The sequence below is a fragment of the Podarcis filfolensis genome, assembly GCF_964270895.1.
Source record: "Podarcis filfolensis genome assembly, chromosome: W".
NCBI lineage: Eukaryota > Metazoa > Chordata > Lepidosauria > Squamata > Lacertidae > Podarcis > Podarcis filfolensis.
In genome coordinates this window covers 11,876,917-11,898,307 of record NC_139619.1, presented here as the reverse complement: position 1 = coordinate 11,898,307, position 21,391 = coordinate 11,876,917, and the positions used below count along the sequence as shown (strand labels likewise).

The window sequence follows — 21,391 nt, the reverse complement described above, 5'->3', positions numbered from 1 at the left end:
CAATCCATCTTGTCCAATATTTGCAATGATTGAAACAGAAATAACATTTTTGGCAATACATTCATCTTTATAGCTGCAATTCGACCCAACAAGGAAAGCTTCAAATTTGACCATATTTCCAAGTCTTTTTTCACTTCTATCCAACATTTCTCATAGTTATCTTTAAATAAGTTTAAGTTCTTAGCAGTCATATTAACCCCCAAATATTTTACTTTCTTAACTAATGTTAAACCAGTCTCCTTCTGAAACCTCTCTTTCTCAATCGGTGTTAAGTTTTTCTCAAGCACTTTAGTTTTTGACTTGTTCAGCTTAAATCCTGCCACATGACCAAATTCTTGAATCAATTCTAATACTCTTTTCGTACTAGCTTCTGGCTCCTGTAACGTCAAAACTAGGTCATCTGCAAAAGCTTTCAATTTATATTGTTTGGCTCCGACCTGAATACCTTTAATCAGACGGTCCCTTCTAATCATATTCAGCAAAACCTCCAGAACCGAAATGAAAAGCAATGGGGAAATTGGGCAGCCTTGTCGTGTCCCTTTCTCTATCTTAAATTCCTCTGTCATCACATTATTAACTATTAACTTAGCCTTTTGTTCTGAGTAAATTGCACTTATACCATTTTCAAACCCTTGGCCCACCCCCATTCCCTGAAGATTTTTCTTCATAAAATTCCACGAAATATTATCAAAAGCTTTTCCCGCATCTATAAAAATTAAAACTGCTTTGGTGTTGATGTTCACTTGCAGCTTCTCCAAAATGTTAATTATATTCCTCGTATTGTCAGACAAATGTCTACCTGGGAGAAAGCCGGCTTGATCTTTATGTATCTCTTCAACTAATACCTTTTTTAATCTATTAGCCAAGATATCAGCAAAAATTTTGTAATCCACATTAAGCAGGGATATGGGGCGGTAGTTCTTAAGTTGTGTCTTTTCAGACTCAGTTTTCGGTATAAGTGTAATGTAAGCTTCCTTCCACGACTCTGGCGCCTTTTCCCCCTCCAGAATTTCATTACAGACCTCCTTTAGTGGCTGAATTAACCAGTCTTTCAGAGATCTATAGTATTTGGAGGTTAGACCATCCGGCCCTGGAGATTTACCCACTTATGTTCCCCTGACTTTGGGGATGCCTTGCAGGAGTCTCACCCGTCTCATGGCTATTCTTCTAGTGTGGACCAGTTCGACAAGCTCTCCCCCGAAAGCAGGTGCACCATCCAGAACATGTTGGCGCTGTACCTGAATAAGAAAGTGAACACAGACCAGGAGGCAGGGACTTCTAGGGGAAACGAGGCCTTCATGTGGGAAGCCTTGACTCCTCACGTGCTCCCTGGGATCAGCTTCGACCCCACCACCCAGTCTTCTGCTGGTGTCACTCATCCACCTGGCCCAGAACAGGAGGCTCCTTCCCAACATGCAGAATGCCTTGCACGTGATCGATGGGCCTGTGGTCACTGTGACATAGGCAGGGCCGGATTTATGTATAGGCTAAGTAGGCAGAAGCCTAGGGCCTCTAGATCTAGGGGGCCTCGCCAGCCTGCCCGCTCCCCAGCGCCACAGACAGTCTTCCCTCTCCCCAAATTGCAAACCCAAGACTTCATGCAGGGCATTTCTCCCCTATTTCAATGACATTTTGCTTCAAAAGGAAAGGTGGACTTGGAGAAGGCAAGCAAAATGCGAGGGAGATAGTGAAAGATACAGGAAATTGAATGCAGATTTCCAAAAAATAGCAAGGAGAGACAAGAGGGCCATCTTAAACGAGCAATGCAAAGAAATAGAGGAAAACAACAGAATGGGAAGAACCAGAGATCTGTTCAAGAAAACTGGAGCTATGAAAGAAACATTGCATACAAAGAGTACCATAATAAAGGACAAAGGTGGAAAGGACCTAACAGAAGCAGAAGATGTCAAGAAGAGGTGGCACGTATACAGAGAGGAATTATACCAGAAAGATATGGATGTCTCATACACCCCAGGTAGTGTGGTTGCTGACCTTGAGCCTGACATCCTGGAGAGCTAAGTCAAATGGGCCTTAGAAAGCACTGCTAATAACAAGGCCAGTGGAAGTGATGATATTCCAGCTGAACTATTAAATTTTGTTAAAGATGATGCTGTTAAGGTGCTACACGCAATATGCCAGCAAGTTTGGAAAACTCAGCAGTGGCCAGAGGATTGGAGAAGACCAGTCTACCTCCTTTAGAGGAAAAGGCCTTGAGGGGAGGACCTGTTGCCTCCACAATCCTTCCTAAACGTGGATAAGCTGAGAGGCAATTGTCCGGCAAATGTGGTGCTGTGGGGAGGCAGGAACATTTTCCTGTAGTTAGGTATTTTTTAAGTTCCTTTCCCGAAACTTCCCCAAACGGTTCTGAAGCCTCTCTAACCTCAGAAGTCTTTTCCTCTCTTGGGAATTCTGGGATTCGAGGATAACTTCATGGAGAAGGAAAGAAACCTGCAGAATCAGCAAATGAGTGCCCGCCGGGAGCCTCCACCCCCACCGCTGCCACCAAGCAGGCTGTAAGTTGCCTTAGAAGTGTACTGTGCCGTCCCGCCTCCTTGCTTTTAAGGACTACTTGAGTTCTGTTCTCATCTCCCTGAGGAGTATCCGTGACAAGGACAGCATGAGCAAGAAGCAACCCCAATGACCCACACTATGCGCCAGCTCTTTGTGCCTTCCACACATACGCAGTCCGGACAGAGAGAGGGACTCATCAAGCACGTCCTCGCCAAGAGAGAGAAGGAATATGTCAACACCCAGAATTTCAGGTCAGATCATGCAAAAGTGCAAACACCATGCAAAGACCAGTGGAACCTGTATCAGAGTTGGGGCTGGAGAAAGCGACATCTACATGACAGCTTTATTGTTGGGTGCCAGGCAAAGTCTGTCCTGTTCACTCAGGCCACATGGGTGGGTAATGGAAAGTATTAGTTGTGGTGGGCAATTTCCCTTGGTGCCACATACTGAACCGTGGCTTCATATTATGAGCAGGACGGCAGCCTCTCCTCCAGGTTTGCACACCTCTCCCCCACCCCAAGCCTATTGGGAAGCTTCCACTTGGATTTTAAATTAACCACAGTTTGGTGTGTCCAGATCCTATGGTGGTTCATTTTACCAGCTTTGTAAACCCACGATTGGAAGTTGGCTTGTTTCAATGAGCCATGGTTCAAATAAAGCGGTTTGTGCAGGTTCAGACATTGTGACAAGATGCAGTTAATCCAAAACTGAAGCAAAACCTTTGGAACTCCTCCTAAAAGCTGTGCTGGAGGACAGGGAGGTGTGACCCCCCCCCAACACTTCGTGTGGGTCATCCTTATAGTGCTAAGCTTACTACTTCAAACAAAGTTTTTGCTTTGGTTATTTCCTCGTACCGTTAGTAGTACCCAGTGGCCATTTTTTTTTTCATGTCTGCTTTTATGATATGTTTATCAGTATGTGGTTAGCAGCTTCAGATCCTACTGTTTTACAGAGGCTGTTTAGCTTGCTCTTTTTACCCCTTTACTAGACAGGCTGTATTTCTGTGCTGTTTTCAGAGTGGGGAATGCCCATTCCTTCATGGCCAGCATGGAAACACAGAAGGCTAGCCATTTAAGAGGTTTGCAAAGAGGACAAGGGTGTTACGGGGTAATCTTCTAGCAAACAAGCTTGGCACAGCAGATCTGAGAGGTGGTTTTCTGCTCCCGGAAAGCCAGCCTGGAAACCAAGTTGCCAGGTGAAGGAAGAAGGGAGAGATCAACCAACTCACTTGCCTTCAAAGAATTTCTGGTTGCCTGTGGCTACTGGGATAGTGCTTAGATATCAGGCTGGCTGACACATCTTAAAAAATACAAGGAAAAAGCTTTTTTTCTTTCATTAGCAAAGCTCCTTTGGGGCCCAGAATAGCTAAGCTGAGGAAGAAGTGGCTGGTATTGTTGGAATCTCAAGCCATATCAATCAGAGGAACTTGTTTGTTCTTGGTCCTGATCTTGCCTGCCCTTGCACACTCCTGTTGTCTTTGCATATTTAACCAGCACGTCTGTTCCGATTGGAGTCCTATTCCTGCAGTTCCACATACTTCTCTTTGGCACTTGGGCATTCGGTTCCAGGAGCTGGACCTGAGCACAGAGGCTTTCTTCTACTTGGACTCGACAAAGGAGCAAGAGTGGCTGACAGCTGTGGAAAAGGCTTTGCGTTCCAAATCCAAGTACAAGAAAGTAAGTCCAACCCCACCCATTTCTTCAGCAGCCAGACAGCTGTCAGGAGCTGGAGTGAGGAGGAGGAGGTCAGCAAGAAAAAACACCTGGTGTCAGTGGTGTTTTATTCAAAAGAAGCCAACATTCTTTATTCAAAGAAACCCAAACCGTGCAGGCCTCGTGATCACAGAAACCTTTCCCAACAGGTCTTGCCCCAGTGAGGTAGTTGTGAAGGCTGAAGGTTGCTACCCTCCCACCACTCTCTGAAGTCTCCTCCTCCCCCTGGTCCTTCCCAAGCAACCTGAGACTCTGACACCTTGCCTGTCTTTGCTCCCTCCTCTTAATTTCTCTGTGTTCTGGGAGACCAGCAGGGAGGGGAGCTGATCACAGCAGGATGGGGAGACCCCCTGGCTTCTTCAGCAGCCTGCCTGATCTCTGCCTCTTGACCCCCGCCTCCAGCCTCCACTTCTGCCTCGGATTCTGGACTGCTGTTTGCCACAGAATCTTCCTGCCCTCCTGCCTCTTCAGTTTCCAACACCTCCTCTTGCTCACAGTCTGCTCCCTCTTCTCCCTCGGACGACCCCCCACCAGTTCCCTGGCTCTGAACCTTCTTCCCTTGGGGGATCCCCAGCTGGTGCCACCTGCCACTCCTATCTGCATCCAGCCGGCCCAGGACAGCAATCAATGAACAGAGCTGGTAGACATCCCAGTACCTTGCATCTTCTAGGTGCAGCTGGTGCTCATCTTTGTCAGGAAGGACCAGCTCAGCTGCATCAAGGAAGTGATGAGGGAGACAGTGGGCACAGGCATCATGGGGAAGATGGGGAGTAGACCCTGACAGCGGAATTCCCTACGTCGATCTTTCTGTCTGTCTATCTTTTTTTCTAATCTCTGCCAACCAGTTTCCCCCTCTTTCCTGCTTGCTCACTAACAGCCATCTTTGCTCCGCCCCTGCAGGGTAACAAGGGGTGTGTGGCCGTGAGGCTTGTCTGCAACAATACCAGCTTCTGCATGGTCAATTCCCACCTTGCTGCCCACGTGGAAGACTTTGGGCGCCGAAACGAGGATTACAAGGATATCTGTGCCCAGATGAGCTTCCTGCCCCCTGACCAGGGTCTGCCGCAGCTGACAATCATGAAACACGAGTGCGTTTCGAGGGCTTGGAGGGAAAGAGCCTTGGCTGATGTAACTTGTTGGTCTCCGCTATCTGGAGAAGCAAATTGAGTCATGTTTCTGTAACTTTCCTGCCTGTGTGTAGCTCAGGGTAGGCAGCATTTGTTGTTGTTTAGTCATTTAGTCGTGTCCGCCTCTTCGTGACCCCCTGGACCAGAGCACGCCAGGCCCTCCTGTCTTCCACTGCCTCCCGCAGTTTGGTCAAACTCATGCTGGTAGCTTCGAGAGCACGGTCCCACCATCTCGTCCTCTGTCGTCCCCTTCTCCTTGTGCCCTCCATCTTTCCCAACATCAGAGTCTTTTCCAGGGAGTCTTCTCTTCCCATGAGGTGGCCAAAGTATTGGAGCCTCAGCTTCAGGATCTGTCCTTCCAGTGAGCACTCAGGGCTGATTTCCTTCAGAATGGAGAGGTTTGATCTTCTTACAGTCTATGGGACTCTCAAGAGTCTCCTCCAGCACCAGAATTCAAAAGCATCAATTCTTCGGTGATCAGCCTTATTTATGGCAGGCAGCATAGTGCTCTCCAAATGCTGATAGACCAAAATTCCCATAATTGCTAAGAATTGGCCTTGCTGACTGGGGCTCATGAGAGTTCCACTTCAGCAACACCTGGAGGGTGCAGTGTCGGCGATCCCTGCTGCTGCAGCTGCACCACTAAGGTTTCTACTAGAGCAGCCAGTAGAGAGCAAGATAAACCGAGTGGCAGAGATGTATTAGATTAGATTATAGCAAATGTGGGCAACTTCTCCAGTGATCGGGGTGGGAGTTGCAGTTTGTGTTTTTTTTATAAGATTTTTATTAAGATTTTTACATTACAAAAAATAAAAACAAACAGAAAAAGAAAAAGAAAAATCTTTCCATCACATTATTTTTCATTTACTTGTTTCTTGGACCTCCTCATACCTCTCTTTTTTGTATTCCAATTCAATTTATTAACTCAGCAATTTGTTCCCCTCTTTATTCTACCCAAATCTTTATTCTTAAATTGTTGTGATCTTAAAATTTTATTTTTATAAACCCATTTTTTTCATATTCTTTTAACCCATTACAGCTAGAAACCTCTTAATTTTAATCCAACATTATTCTAAAGTTCATTAATTTTACAATATCTCTGTAAATAATCTTTAAATTTCTTCCAATATTCTTCCACTGACTCTTCCCCCTGATCTCGGATCCTGCCGGTCATTTCCGCCAATTCCATATAGTCCATCACCATCATCTGCCATTCTTCCAAAGTGGGTAGATCTTGTGTCTTCCAATATTTTGCAATAAGTATTCTTGCTGCTGTTGTGGCATACATAAAGAAAGTTCTATCCTTCTTTAACACCGATTGGTCAACTATGCCCAGAAGAAAGGCCTCTGGTTTCTTCAAGAAGGTATATTTAAATACCTTTTTCAGTTCATTATATATCGTCTCCCAGAAAGCCTTAATCCTTGGGCACGTCCACCAAAGGTGAAAGAATGTGCCTTTATTTTCTTTACATTTCCAACATTTATTATCAGGCAAATGATAAATTTTCGCAAGCTTGACCGGGGTCATGTACCACCTATAAATCATTTTCATAATATTTTCTCTTAAGGCATTACATGCCGTGAATTTCATACCTGTGGTCCACAACTGTTCCCAGTCAGCAAACATTATGTCATGTCCAACATCTTGTGCCCATTTAATCATTGCAGATTTAACCGTTTCATCCTGCGTATTCCATTTTAACAGCAAGTTATACATTCTTGAAAGTATCTTAGTTTTGGGATCTAGCAGTTCTGTTTCTAATTTTGATTTTTCCACCTGGAAGCCAATTTTCTTGTCCAGATTATATGCCTCCATTATCTGATAATAATGGAGCCAATCTCGCACTTTATTCTTTAGTTTCTCAAAAGGGAGTTGCAGTTTGTTAAGGGCAGTAACGCAAAAGCAGAGCGGCCATTTTGCATGGAGAAGGTTCCCGGCTCAGTCACCAGTGTGTGCAGATAGGGCTGGGCATGATCTCTGCCTGAAAGCTGCTGCCAGTCCATGTAGTCCGTCCTGAGCTTGATGGGTCAATGGTCTGCCTCAATATAAGGTAGCTTCCTATGTTCCTGTGTACTACAGCAGGGTTTGGAGGGCCACAAGAGCCCTGCCCATGAATTCAAGAACCAGGGGAAATTCTAAAAGTCTTTGCTGAAAGGACATCAAAGCAGGGGCCAGGTGAACCTCTTTGGGAGATTATTCTGAAAGGTAGGGTGCCATGACTGAAAAGGCCCTGCCATACTTGAAAGAGCAGGAGTTCCCTGGGAAAGGGATTCTAGTCAGTGGAGAGGCAGTTCAAACATAAGTTGGCCTTCTTCTGGTACCCTTTTCCCAAACCTTGAAACACTTGAAAGGCCAAATGGGATGCTCTGAATTGGGCCTGGAAGCAGTTCAAGAGCCAGTCTAGTTCACAGAGCACTAGCCTAATATGATCATATTGCCCAATCCTAGTTATCAGTCTTACTACATATTGCAGGAAGTGGCAGCAGGCTGCCCCCCGACCCCCGACCCCGTGAGCTAGCTTGTAGCTGTGGTTGCTTTGCTTTTTTCCAGCATTGTCATCTGATCACTAAAAATGAGCTTCAGAGACTTCTGACCTACGACCAGGTGAGAGACATCTTTGTGTTATATGTGGTGGTTTAGGATATTGCCCTGTTTATTTCCTTTGTCTGGGATACCCCAGCCTAGGCTAGAGAAACCACTTTCAGGCAGTTAGGAGCAAAGTGTAGCTATAACATAGGATGACTGCGACTTCTACAAATGCTTTTTAAGGTTGCAGGTTTGTGCAACCTGAATTAGAAGCAAGTCCCAATTAAGTTGGAGGGTTGCCTTGGAATAAGTAGGACTGCTCTGCAATTTCCCAGTTAGAGGGCTTTCCTAGCTCAGCACACGCTCCAGATGTTGTTGGACTCCCATCAGCCCCAGCATAGCTGCTGGTGCTTTTTGTTTTACATTTTTCTCTCCAAGGTTTGTGTGTTCATCATGTTGACGACCTTTCTCCCACTTGGCATAAGGATCATTGGTATTTTGTGTTGAAACAGAGGCCTGATTGCTGCACCTTATGGTGGATTTAAGCTCTGTGAGCGTAGTCATGCCTTAGCCCTTTGAGAAGGATGCTGCAAGGAAGGCAAGGGGGGGGCAGCCTCAGACTTCCAACATATGCAAAACCATCATAAAACATTAAAAACTTCCCTAAAGGCTGTATAGTTACTTATCTCCTTGACATCTGACAGTAGGGTTTCCCACAGGGCAGGTGCCACTACTCAGAAGGCCCTCTGCCTGGTTCCCTGTAACTTCGCTTCTCACAGTGAGGAAACCGCCAGAAGGCCCTCGGTGCTGGACCCTGATGCCTGGGCTGAACAATGGGGATGGAGACACTCTTTCAGGGCTGAGGCCATTTAGGGCTTTAAAGGTTGGCATCAACACTCAGCATTGTGCTCAGAAACGTCCTGGGAGCCAACGTAGGATGCAAAAGGGTGGTTTTGCAGTTGCTCCTAGTGTTGGGGTGTATTCTGGTGGTTGTTAACAGTTTGTATGGATTATTGGTACATATAACATTGCATATTGTAGGTATGGCTAACCTGTGGTCTGCCAGATGTTACTGAGCTGCAGTTCCTGTTGGCTCCAGCCATCATGGCCAGTAATCAGGGATGATGGGAATTGTAGTTCTTCAGCATTGTGAGGGCCACGTGTCTGCTGCTCCTGAGTTAGAGGATTTTCCTGTCGTGTGATGCAGCAAAGTAATTTAAGATGACATAGGGCAAAAATGCACAAGCATCCTGTACCTTTAAGAATTGTGTATAAGATAGGATTTCAGCAGTTATACCCCTCTTTTTGCACTTGGCTAACCTACTAGTAGGGACGCGGGTGGCGCTGTGGGTTAAACCACAGAGCCTAGGGCTTGCCGATCAGAAGGTCGGCGGTTCGAAAACCCGTGACGGGGTGAGCTTCCCTTGCTCGGTCCCTGCTCCTGCCAACCTAGTAGTTCGAAAGCACATCAAAGTGCAAATAGATCAATAGGTACCGCTCCGGCAGGAAGGTAAACGCCGTTTCTGTGTGCTGCTCTAGTTCACCAGAAGCGGCTTAGTCATGCTGGCCACATGAACCGGAAGCTGTACGCCGGCTCCCTTGGCCAATAAAGCGAGATGAGCGCCGCAACCCCAGAGTCGGTAACGCCTGGACCTAATGGTCAGGGGTCCCTTTACCTTTACCTTTAACTTTAATCTACTAGTACTTCACCTTGGTCTTCCAGCACAACAGTGGCTGTTAATAGACTCCATTGTCAGGCAACAGGGGGTCTTTTGCTTCTCTGCTGATAAGCAATTTCTTTTTGGCTTTAGCTAAACATTCAGCGTACCCAAAAGACAGCTTTTGCTGATTTCACAGAGGGAGAGATCAAGTTCATCCTGACGTACAAATTCGACTCTAAAACAGATCCTGCTTGATAGTTGAGCCTTTGTAAGTAAGTCCTCTCAATCATTCTTCTGCAAGGCTTGTTTATTTTTCCTAGTCTGCTGAGATGCTAGTAGTGTCCTGCCTTTCCATCTTCTTGAGCAGGCTAGTAAAAAATATATTTTAAACATGGCTTTCTGCTAAGCAAGTTGTTGGAGGAGGGCTAGAGTTGAGGGCTGGACGGACTTCCTTTCCTCTACAGCCAGAATGGACACCAAGCCACGGAGGAAGAGAGAGATCCAGCTCTCCTTCACCTGCTCACTTTGCTTGCATGAAATTCCTGGTTGCCAGAGGCTGCTAGGCGAGTTGTGAAATGCAAGGCTGTGATATGTTGTCTTCCTCAAGCCATCCCTGCTCTGGAAATGTTTTGGCTCCTTTTCCCCACATTTGTCCTGATAACCAGCATCCTCTGTTTCATGGCGTGTATAAGCGGTGTTGCAGTTCCTTGAAAGGTGCAGCAGGCTGAATGAGAATCCTCTTTGTGTCAAGGAAGTCTGGGAATTAGACTTGGTGCTCTCTCAAGATGAGTCTGCCAGGGCATAAGAGCATGAGAGCAGCCCTGCTGGATCAGGCCATTGGTCCATCTGGCCCAGCATCCTGTTCTCACATTGGCCAATGAGATGCCTCTTGGGGAGCCCACAAACAGGACCTGAGTGCAACAGCACGCTCCCCTCCTCCAAGCCATACTGCTTCTCTTGGTGGAGTATGTTCTGTGGCCATTATGGCTAGTAGCAATTGAGCCTCACCATCCATGATTTGGCATATTCTTGTGGTTCTTGACAACTGTCAGAAGCCACCTAGGCCTGCTAGTTTCATTGCTCTTGCTGTGGTAATGGGGAAATCAAAAGGACAGGCGGAACATGTAGTGACGAAGCCGGAAAAGGGCAGGCTCCTTTGGGCAGCATTTCAGGTGCCAGAAAGGGTCTGTTGGATCACTGAAAAAATAGTGTCTGAACAAGAATAACGGGGCCCCTTGCTTTGGGGAAGGATCATCATTTGGTGGTGTGCCATATGCTTTGTATGCAGAGTCTCTAGTTGAAAGGCACCTCCACCTGAAAAAGGATTGGGCCACAGAGAGCTGCTGCCAGCCAGAGGAGACTTAATTAATGAATTGTGGGGTTGGAAGGGATCACGAGGGTCATCTAGTCCAACCCCCTGCAATGTAGGAATCCAAACTGGGGGAGGTCAGAAATTCATTCTGACCTGGTAGAAGGCAGCTTTTGATTTCCTGACAACTCTCTCCATGAGGCAAAATGCCTGCACACCTGCAAGGTCCGCCCCTTCAGAAGTTGGACTCCCAAGCCCCATCATCTCCAGCTCTTGACCGTGGTCAAGATCACAGGCCGTGTGTGGAGCCAAAGTTGGACTGTGTGAGCCTTGTGTGTTGCCTCAGCCAGTCCAACAGTCCTGGTGTCTCTCCTGTCTCCTTGCAGTGGGAAGTGCCGTGTGCCAGCATGGTGTGAGCCAATCCTCTGGAGAGGAGGCAGCGTGAATCAGCTCAGCTACCGAAGCCACATGGAATTGAAAAGGAGCGACCACAAGCCCGTCAGCTCCCTCTTCCTCACAGGGGTAACACCTGCCCTGGCCAGGGCTATCGTCTATTCAGGGTTTTTAGTTGCCTGCTATGTGGCACCTCCTCGAATCTGGGCAGGCCCTGACCAACAACCAGGCCCCTTTCCACAGAGCTCCTCTTTGGCAAATGACTTCCGGTGCAAGGAGTGGGCAGGTTTTGGCTCTGTTAAATCCCTAGGCTTCCATTCTCCACTGTTCTGAGTATACGCTGCTCCTGCAGGCATGGCAGACCACATGGGCTGAACTGTATACCTTAACCGTTGGCTCCATTCATGCAATGGAGCTTCTGTGGTACTTGGCTTGGAGCATTTGGCTTCAGCCCATTGGCTCTGGAAGTCACAGCCGCTGCCATCTTGGGGAAGCTCTCAGAGTTACAGTACTTGCCTCTTTCAGGGCTGGGAACAGGGGGGGTGCATCAGGCCTTTCTGCTCTTAACTCATACCCCCCCTTTAGTCCATAGCCCCAGCAAATGTGCTCTGCCCCCCCCCCCATAGGTGAAGGTAAAGACGAATAGGATCCTCTCCAACCCCTTAAAGAGGGTTTGCTGCAAAAAGACCAGGGGGGAAAGAAGCCCTTGGCCCATCTAGCTCAGTCTTGATTTCCGGGGGATCTCTCCCAGCCCTACCTGGAGATGCTGGGGATAGAACCTGGGACCTTTGCATGCAAGGCAGATACCCTTCCACTGAGCGGCAGCCTCTTCCTCTTCCTCGCAGGCAAAGACTCCAGGGGTAGCTAGATGCTGGACTACTACTCCCATCATCCCCAGCCAACATAGCCAGTGGCAAGTGCAGCAATATCTGGAGAGCCCCACGTGGACCTGTTGCATGTGCAGTCCCCTAAATGAGAGCCCGGGGCCAAGGACAAACTTCCCCCTGGAGCACGTTTCCTTGCCTCTGCTGAAGGCAAGCTCTCTCTCCCCCCCCCCTTTTGCTCTGCAGTTTCCGTTTGAGAATGTGAAGTTCCGGCAGCTGCAGAAGGAGAAGTTCCAGACCACAAACAACGGGCAGGTCACCCTCCACTTCTCCTTTATCCCCAAGCTCAGTTACAGCCAGTATTGGAAGCCATGGCTTCGCGCTGAGCCCTGCGAGGGATACCTGGAGCCCAGCGCGTCTCTCTCTGGAATCGTAGAACTGTAGAGTTGGAAAGGGACCCCAAGGCGGTGAAGCCGGTGAACTTGGAGGCTCGGCGGGCTCCATTTGCCCCCCCCCCCCGCTGCGAAAGAGCCTTTTTAAAGGCTCTGGAACGGAAAGGGGGTGTGTGGCACGGAGCTGAGAGCCGTCTACCCTCTTCGCGGAGTGAAGCCGCAAGCCATAGCCGGAGAGCGCTGATTCCTTTCTGGACAATTTGAAGCTAAAACAACTACCCGTGAGTAGGATTAAGTAAATATTTGGAGGAAATTTACAACAAATTCGGCCGAAACGGGAAAGGTATAAACAGGAAGTCTGCCTTTCCGTTCTTGTAAATAGATCAAAGCAAAGAGACTGTAAAGCTACAACTCTGAAAGAGGTTATTAAAGGTTTAAAATCCAGCACCAAAAAGGCGATCCCCCCTCTGTTTGCAGGGACAGAGGGGTGAAATTGAGCAATATTTATCCTGCAATGAAAAAAAAAAGGAGAAAAGGTTTATCTGCTGCCTTTAAAACCTGGGAACGGACTGCCTATGACAGGTAAGCCGACTACCGGGATGAACTGTCAACACTTTAAGGGTAAAGAATTTTGACTTAACTCTGAAAGAAAGATACAGTGTCTCCAGTACTGCTATTGAAAGTAACTTTTAAAAACATTGAAAGTGTGACTTTTAAGAGATATTGGAGACTTATAAGGATTATTTGTTTGAAAAGTTACAAAGTGAAGTTGGAAGTGTGTCCCCCTAGAGGAGACTATGTTGCAATAACAACTAAGCCAATAAGTAACTAAGCTGTGGAAAATTCCTCTTCAAAACAAATTTTTTCAGGCGTGTGACTGACCTTGGGTTGTGCATGAGAGTGTTATGGCAGATGGAACACAGGAAAAGACCACTAGGTCTGGAAGACAATACAAGACAGATATCACACAACAGAGAAGGGCTTCAACATCCGGAGCAGCAGGCACAGCAGGAGCTGCTGCTTTACAAGTTAAGCCAAAAGCTATGTCATCTGAAGACTTGTTGGCCCAGGCACTTGGTAAAATTAATGCATCTTTGGAGAATTTAGCTAAACAGGTTGCAGAGACAAATAAACAGGTTGCAGAGACAAATAAACAAGTAGCTGAGGCCTCAGCAAAAATTGATTTGAACACTACAAGTATTAATGAACTGGGAAAGAAGGTGAATTCTAACACACAGTCCATTGAAAAATTATTGGAGGAATCGGCCTCGACTAGGAAGTTAGCTGAGGAAGCCAAGGAAATTGCAACCGCCGTCCAAGAGAAGATACCACCGGTATATAAGAAACTTGAGGATCATGATCTGACACTGTCTATGATCGAATTACAAGGAAAAGAGAGGAATTTAAGACTCAGAGCAATACCTGAAAGTGAGAAAGATAATTTGGCAGACTTCCTTACAAAGGAATTTGTAGATTTTTGGCAACAGGACCTGGGGAAGGAAGAATTTAAGATAGTGAGTGCATTTAGGCTTGGTAGAAGACAAAGAAAGAACAAGGTAAGAGACTGCTTGATTACCTTAAGAACAAAAGAAGAAAGAGACAAAATTTTGAATCTGCACTATCAAAGAACTTTGGAAATTGGAGATTCATCTGTGAAGATCTTTAAGGACATGCCTAAATATATTCTGGATGTAAGGGCCTACTACAGAGATCTTGTTGTTTTACTGAGAAGAAACAGAATACTTTTCAGGTGGGAATTTCCCCAAGGTCTATCTTTTAAATATAAAGGAAGAAAAATAAGAATAAGGACAGTAAATGATAAAGACAACTTTTTGAAAGATCACGAGGAGGACTTACAGAAGGAAGTGGAATCTGGAGAGGAACCAACCGCACCAGGAATAGGAATTTCAGACATAGCAAATCTATCATATGGACTTCCTGGCCTAGGGAAAGACATACCACCGACAGAAGAAGAACAACAACTCGGTGCAGTCGGAGGGAAAATTAAATAACTCATCATGGCTTTGCAACTTCTAAGTTGGAATTGTAATGGACTTAATTCCCCTCGAAAGAGAAAAGGTGTCTTTCATATATTAAGAAAGGAACAATTGGACTTGATTTGTCTTCAGGAAACACATGTAATGAGGCTACACAGGAAAATACTTATCAATAAGAGATTGGGACAAGAATTTATTTCGTCTGACAAGGTCAAAAAGAGAGGAGTGGTGATATACGCAAAAGAGAAATTTTCACCGAAATTAATTTTTAAAGATGAACAAGGAAGATATTTGGCTATTGAAATTCAATTTCAAGGAGAGAAACTTTTGATTGTAGGGGTGTATGCACCGAATGAGGGGAAAGCTGAATTTTTTAAGAAGTTGCATGAGGTACTTTTGGACTACATGGACTATAATATAATCCTGATGGGGGATATGAATGGAGTTGTATCTACAAATATGGATAAGGCACAAAAACAGGTAGTCACTAAAGATGGTAGACTACCAAAAACTTTCTTTGAAATGACTGACAATATGGACTTGATTGACATTTGGAGAACTAAGAATCCCCTGGAGAGAGAGGGAACCTTTTTCTCTGAAGCCAAGATGACATGGACTAGAATTGACCAAATTTGGATTACTAGAGGAATGGCACCAAAGATAAAAAAAGTGGAAATGTGCCCTAAAACTTGCTCTGACCATAATGCTGTAAAGATGGAGATGAAGCAAATAACAACCGGCACCTTTAGATGGAGGATGAATGACGCCCTACTTAGAGATGAAGAAGTACACAGGAAGGCCCAAAAAACTTTGAAAGACTATTTTGAAATAAATATGTCAACAAATGTTGAAAAAAGAGTAATCTGGGATGCAAGTAAAGCTGTGATGAGAGGGTTCTTGATACAACAGAATGCAATAAAGAAGAGAAGTCGAAATGAGAAAAAAGATAAAATTCTGGAGAAAATAAAATAAGGGGAGAAAAAATTGAGAGCAAAGCCAAAGTCGCAGGAGATTTTGAGAGAAATAAAACTTTATCAAGTACAATATATGGAATTGATGAATCAAGAAATAGAATGGAAAATTAAACAAATGAGACAGAAGACATTTGAATCAGCGAACAAATGTGGGAAATTACTGGCTTGGCAACTGAAAAAAAGACAAAAATTAAATACCATTACAAATTTGGAAGTAGAAGGAAAAGATATACATAATCCAATTGAGATTAGAAATTGCTTCCAGAAGTATTTCAAACAACTATATGCACAAGGGCCACAGAATGAAATGGATATTGACTGTTTTTTGAAAACAAATGGATTACAAAAAATCTCACAAGAAAGTAAACTAATGCTGAATTGTAAAATATCAGACCAGGAGATAGAAGGTGCCATTCAAAATATGCAATTAGGCAAGTCTCCAGGACCGGATGGGCTGACTTCCAGATATTATAGATCCTTGAAAGAGTGGCTACTACAACCTTTGAAGGAAGTCTGCAATGAGATTTTGGAAGGGAAAAGGGCACCAGAATCGTGGAAAGAGGCTTATATTACACTAATACCAAAAACGGAAACTGAAAAGACTCAACTTAAGAACTACCGTCCGATATCCTTACTAAATGTGGATTACAAAATTTTTGCTGACATTTTGGCCAAGAGATTGAAAAAAGTAATGATGGAAGAGATTCATAAGGACCAAGCGGGCTTTCTCCCGGGAAGACATTTGTCTGATAATTTGAGGAACGTAATTGATATCTTGGAAAAACTAGAAGTGAATATAAACACTAAAGCAGTTCTGATATTTGTGGACGCGGAGAAAGCTTTTGACAATATTTCTTGGAGTTTTATGAAAAAGAACTTACAGGGTATGGGGGTAGGCCAAGGTTTTGAGAATGGTATTGGTGCAATATATTCTGAACAAAAGGCTAAATTAATTGTAAATAATGTGGTTACGGAACAATTTAAGATAGAGAAAGGGACACGACAGGGATGCCCAATCTCCCCATTCCTCTTTATTTCGGTCCTGGAGGTCCTGCTGAACATGATTAGAAGGGACCGGTTGGTTAAAGGTATACAGGTTGGAGCTAAACAGTATAAACTGAGAGCATTTGCAGATGATCTAGTTTTCACGTTACAGGAGCCAGAATCTAGTACCAAAAGAGTTTTAGAACTAATTCAAGAATTTGGCCAAGTGGCAGGATTTAAATTGAATAAGTCAAAAACTAAGGTTTTAGAGAAAAACTTAACACCGATTGAAAGAGGGAAGTTTCAGAATGAAACAGGTCTAACTGTTGTGAAGAAAGTGAAATACTTGGGGATTAATATGACAGCAAAAAATTGGAATTTGTTTAAAGATAATTATGAAAAATGTTGGGCGGAAGTGAAAAAAGACTTAGAAATTTGGACAAATTTGAAGCTTTCCTTGTTGGGTCGAATTGCAGCTATAAAGATGAATGTATTGCCTAGAATGTTGTTTTTGTTTCAAACATTGCAAATTGTGGACAAGATGGACTGTTTCAAGAAGTGGCAGAAAGATATTTCTAAATTTGTCTGGCAGGGCAAGAAGCCAAGAATAAAATTTAAGATATTAACTGATGCAAAAGAAAGGGGTGGATTTGCCCTGCCAGACTTTAAACTTTATTATGAATCAGCAGCGTTCTGCTGGTTGAAAGATTGGCTACTTCTTGAGAACACAGACATTTTGGATCTAGAAGGTTTTAACAATGTTTTTGGGTGGCATGCATATCTATGGTATGACAAGGTTAAAGCTCATAAAGCATTTAAAAACCACATTGTCACAAGAGCATTGTTTAATGTCTGGACAAGATATAAAGATTTACTTGAAAATAAAACCCCAAGGTGGTTATCACCGATGGAAGCGAAGGCTCAGAAAAAGCTCAATATGGAGGCCAAATGGCCAAAATATTGGGAGATTTTGGAACAAGAAGGTGACAAATTGAAATTGCAGAGTTTTGAGAAACTAAAAGATAAAGTGCGAGACTGGCTTCATTATTTTCAGATAATGGAGGCTTATAATTTGGACAAGAAAATTGGCTTCCAGGTGGAAAAATCCAAGCTAGAAACAGAACTGTTAGAACCCAAAACTAAGATACTATCAAGAATGTATAACTTGCTGTTGAAATGGAATACTCAGGATGAAACGGTTAAATCTGCTATGATTAAATGGGCACAAGATGTTGGACATAGCATTATGTTTGCTGACTGGGAACAGTTGTGGACCACAGGTATGAAATTTACGGCATGCAATGCCTTAAGAGAAAATATTATGAAAATGATATATAGGTGGTACATGACCCCAGTCAAGCTTGCAAAAATTTACCATTTGCCCGATAATAAATGTTGGAAATGTAAAGATAATGAAGGTACATTTTTTCACCTTTGGTGGACGTGCCCTAGGATTAAGGCTTTCTGGGAAATGATTTATAATGAATTGAAAAAGGTATTTAAATATACCTTCGTGAAGAAACCAGAGGCCTTTCTCTTGGGCATGGTCGGCCAATTGGTGTTAAAAAGGGATAGAACTTTCTTTATGTATGCTACAACAGCAGCAAGAATACTCATTGCAAAGTATTGGAAGACGCAAGATCTACCCACTCTGGAAGAATGGCAGACTAAGTTGATTGACTTTATGGGATTGGCAGAATTGACTGGCAGAATCCGTGACCAGGGAGAAGAGTCGGCAGAAGAAGAATGGAAGAAATTCAAGGATTATTTACAAAAATACTGTAATATTAAGGAATGTTGAGTGATGTTGGATTGAAATTAAGTGGTTACTAGCTGTAATGGTACAAAAGAATATGAAAAAATAGTTCTTTTTTATTTGTATATAAGTAAAAGTTTAAGTTACAATAATTTAAGAAGATGGATAGAAAATAAGGGGTTTTTAGCTGTAATGCTATGAGATAAGGATTTGCTGGATAAACAATTTGAACTGGAATACAAGAAGGGGAGGCATGAGGAGGTCATGGAAATATGTTATTGAAAAATAAGTTATGAATTTTATGTGTTTTTATTATTTTTTCTTTTTAATTTTTTCTTTGTTTGTATAAAATGGAAAATTCTAATAAATATCTTATTAAAAAAAAAAAGGAAAGGGACCCCAAGGGTCATCTAGGGAAGGCCTTGGTTTCCTTTTCATCCCCCTTTTCTCCTCCTCTTCCCAACCCTCCTCCATCAAACCTTGGGAGTTTGGTAGAGCAGGGGAGGCTTAACATTTGTGGGCTGCATTGCCCCATGCTCAAGCCTCCAAGGGCCATACGTCAAAGCAGCTGAGCCCAAAGTTTAAAAGTGTGTGTGACCAGCTTTAAACAAAGACACACACACAAATGAATTGAAGCCAAACAATGCTGGAGGGTCCCAAAACACCTTTTGGCATCGCAGGGAACCAGTGAGAGCAGTCCGTCAAAAAATTACTTTTTTAAAAAAAATATGCGTATTTTTATGTTGTGGAGGCACAAAAATATCTTGGGGGACATATAGAACTAGCCAAACTTTTAAAAACTCAATGAAATGTAAACTAAAAAAGAAAGTTACATTGGGGGCGCAAAAATCCTTTAGGAGACAAATAAATGCTTTCCCTTTTTATATTCTTTTGTTAGGATCACTTTCTCTCACCCCCCAGTATCCTGTCACCATCTTCTGTGCAGCTGCTGCTTTGGAGGACTAGAGAGGAAAGCGGGGAGGACTTCCGGGTTAGCGCGAACGGCTAATGGCGGATTCCCTCCGAGCTCCGGAGGGAATCGGCTGCGAAGGAGCTGGGTCTGGCCGCTGCGGCGACGCGGGGACCCTCAGAAATCACAGGCGCGGAAGCCTGTGAACCTGGTGACTCGGCGGGCACCATTTGCGCCTCCCGACCTGCGAAGGAGCCTTTTTAAAGGCTTCGGAGTGGGGGACGGGGTGAGCGGCGCGGTGCTGAGAGTCGACTGCTCCTCCTGCGGAGTGAAGCCGCATGCCATGGTCGGAGAGCGCTGACTTCTTCTTGTGAACAATTGGACTCTAAAAGTAACAACCCGTGAGTAGTACGGAAATTGGACTTGTAAAGGAAATTTTTCTTGTTGAATTTGGCACGATCGGGGAAGGTGCAAACAGGAAGTCCGCCTCCCCGTCTTGTAAATAATTTAAAGCAAGGACTAGTTAACTAAGGTCGAGAGAATTTCTTCTTTTTTATTGGGTAAAAGATATTAATTTCACGATTTGGCAGTATAAGCACAAATAACCTTGGAGGATAAGAGCTAATTTCGAAAGCTGAAGTGCCACCCCCCCCCCGGACCCGGGAGTGATCTGTGAGAGAGCCTGTTGAGGAGATATAGAAGAGTTTGACAGCTGTCAAAATTAGCTGTCAAAAAGGAAAAAGAGAACTTTGTTTCTGCTGTCTCTGCTGGAAATATTTGTTGCAATTTGGTTTTATTTTGTTGAAAACAAGGAAGAACTGATACAAACTAACTTGACTTTTGGATTTGAACTGGAAAGAATACTAAGTTACCAAAATCCCTCTAGAGGGGGATTTGGAACATTACAAGAATGGCTGGAGGAGGGAAAATTCAAGCTGGGCTGGACAGAGCCTTTGTTCTCTTGGGAATGTTACAAGGCCAAATGGATGTTTTGGCTACAAATGTTGCAACTCTGAACTTAACAGTAAATAATATCATTGAATTTGATAAGGATTTGACTCAGGAAGCCTATGCAGCTGGACAAAAAGAGAAACTGGAGAGTTTTGAGAATGTGGAGAAGGAGACATATGTTGTTTCTGAAGAAAAGGAAGGAGGAGCTGTAATTTTGCAGATGACAAAGGAGAACCAGTGGCCTGACATGATGGTTAAATCGAGCCAGAGGTTTGACATGATGGTTATAAAGGAAAACAAGTACTGGATGATGAAAATCTGGTTTGAATTGGAGATTGAAGAATGGAGAGATCTCCTTATGTGGAGATCTGAAGACCTATGGATTACAAATTTGATCAAGGTGGAAGTTGGAGCTTTCGGGACAATTGGATTTAAAAGGAGTATGAAACAAGATTTGGGCTCCACTTTTAAGTATGGAGGTCTGGCTGGAAGAAACATGGACTTTATGGGGACAGAGCTTCTCCGAGATCTGGTGTTTAATACGAAAGACTATCAAAAAAACCGGCAGAGAGGAATTGAGAGAGAATTAAGAGCCTCGGATGTGAGGTCTCCAGGCTGATAGTAGATTAAGACTGATGGACATCTGTTGGGGATCGAAACTGGGAAAGGGGGTGGTGGGGTTTTGGAATCCAAAGGGTGAATAACTATAATTTGTTTTTTTTTCATTTTGCTTTGTTATTAGTAAGAAAATTGGGGAATTCGTGGAAGGGAATTTGGGTCGACTTTAGAAAAAGGTTTTAAGAATTGAGTACTGATGTATAAATATGGATGTTTATAAGTTAAAATTGGTTTTTTCTGTAAAATGAACTAAATATAAAAAGGTTAAAAATTGGGGATAAGAACTTGTTGAACTAACAATTTGAATTGGAATATAAGAAGGGGAGGTGTGGGGAAGTCAGGGAAATATGTCATTGAAAATATGGATTGTAAATTTTATGTGTTTTTTAATTTTTTTCTTTTTTTTAAAATAAGATGGAAAATTTTAATAAACATTTATTGAAAAAAATAGAGAGGAAAGCGGGGTGGGGGTGGGAACTGAGTCGCTTCTTTTCCTAATTCTTGAAGTTAAGGTTTCCCCCATACACCTGTGAGAACAGGATGCTGTACTAGATGGGCCATTGGCCTGATCCAGCAGGCTCGCATTGTGTCCCTCTGTTCAATTCTTCACTGTCTTCACTTTTAATTTACAGACAAGCCAACTTGGCTGTGCCAAAGAGTGCATCTACCTGACCTCTTCCCGTTTTAGGTGAGACGGTGGACATTTCCCTGGATGTGTAAGTCAGCAAGGAAGAGAAGATTGAGG

At 43.9% G+C, this 21,391-nt stretch overlaps 2 protein-coding genes across 2 annotated transcripts in view; both read left to right on the top strand.

The window, feature by feature from the left end:
• Positions 1-21,391, top strand: part of LOC310753762 (inositol polyphosphate 5-phosphatase OCRL-like) — a gene marked incomplete at both ends in the record, with an annotated part of 295,851 nt that overhangs the window by 177,375 nt on the left and 97,085 nt on the right.
• On the top strand, positions 1,224-21,338 carry LOC310753705 (inositol polyphosphate 5-phosphatase OCRL-like; the record flags this gene model as incomplete). The annotated part of the gene is made up of 8 exons (XM_083595058.1): positions 1,224-1,322; positions 4,080-4,187; positions 4,894-4,993; positions 5,101-5,351; positions 7,902-7,955; positions 9,689-9,792; positions 11,234-11,407; positions 21,335-21,338. The coding sequence occupies 8 exons, from the start codon at positions 1,224-1,226 to the stop codon at positions 21,336-21,338; spliced, it is 894 nt and encodes a 297-aa protein (XP_083451184.1).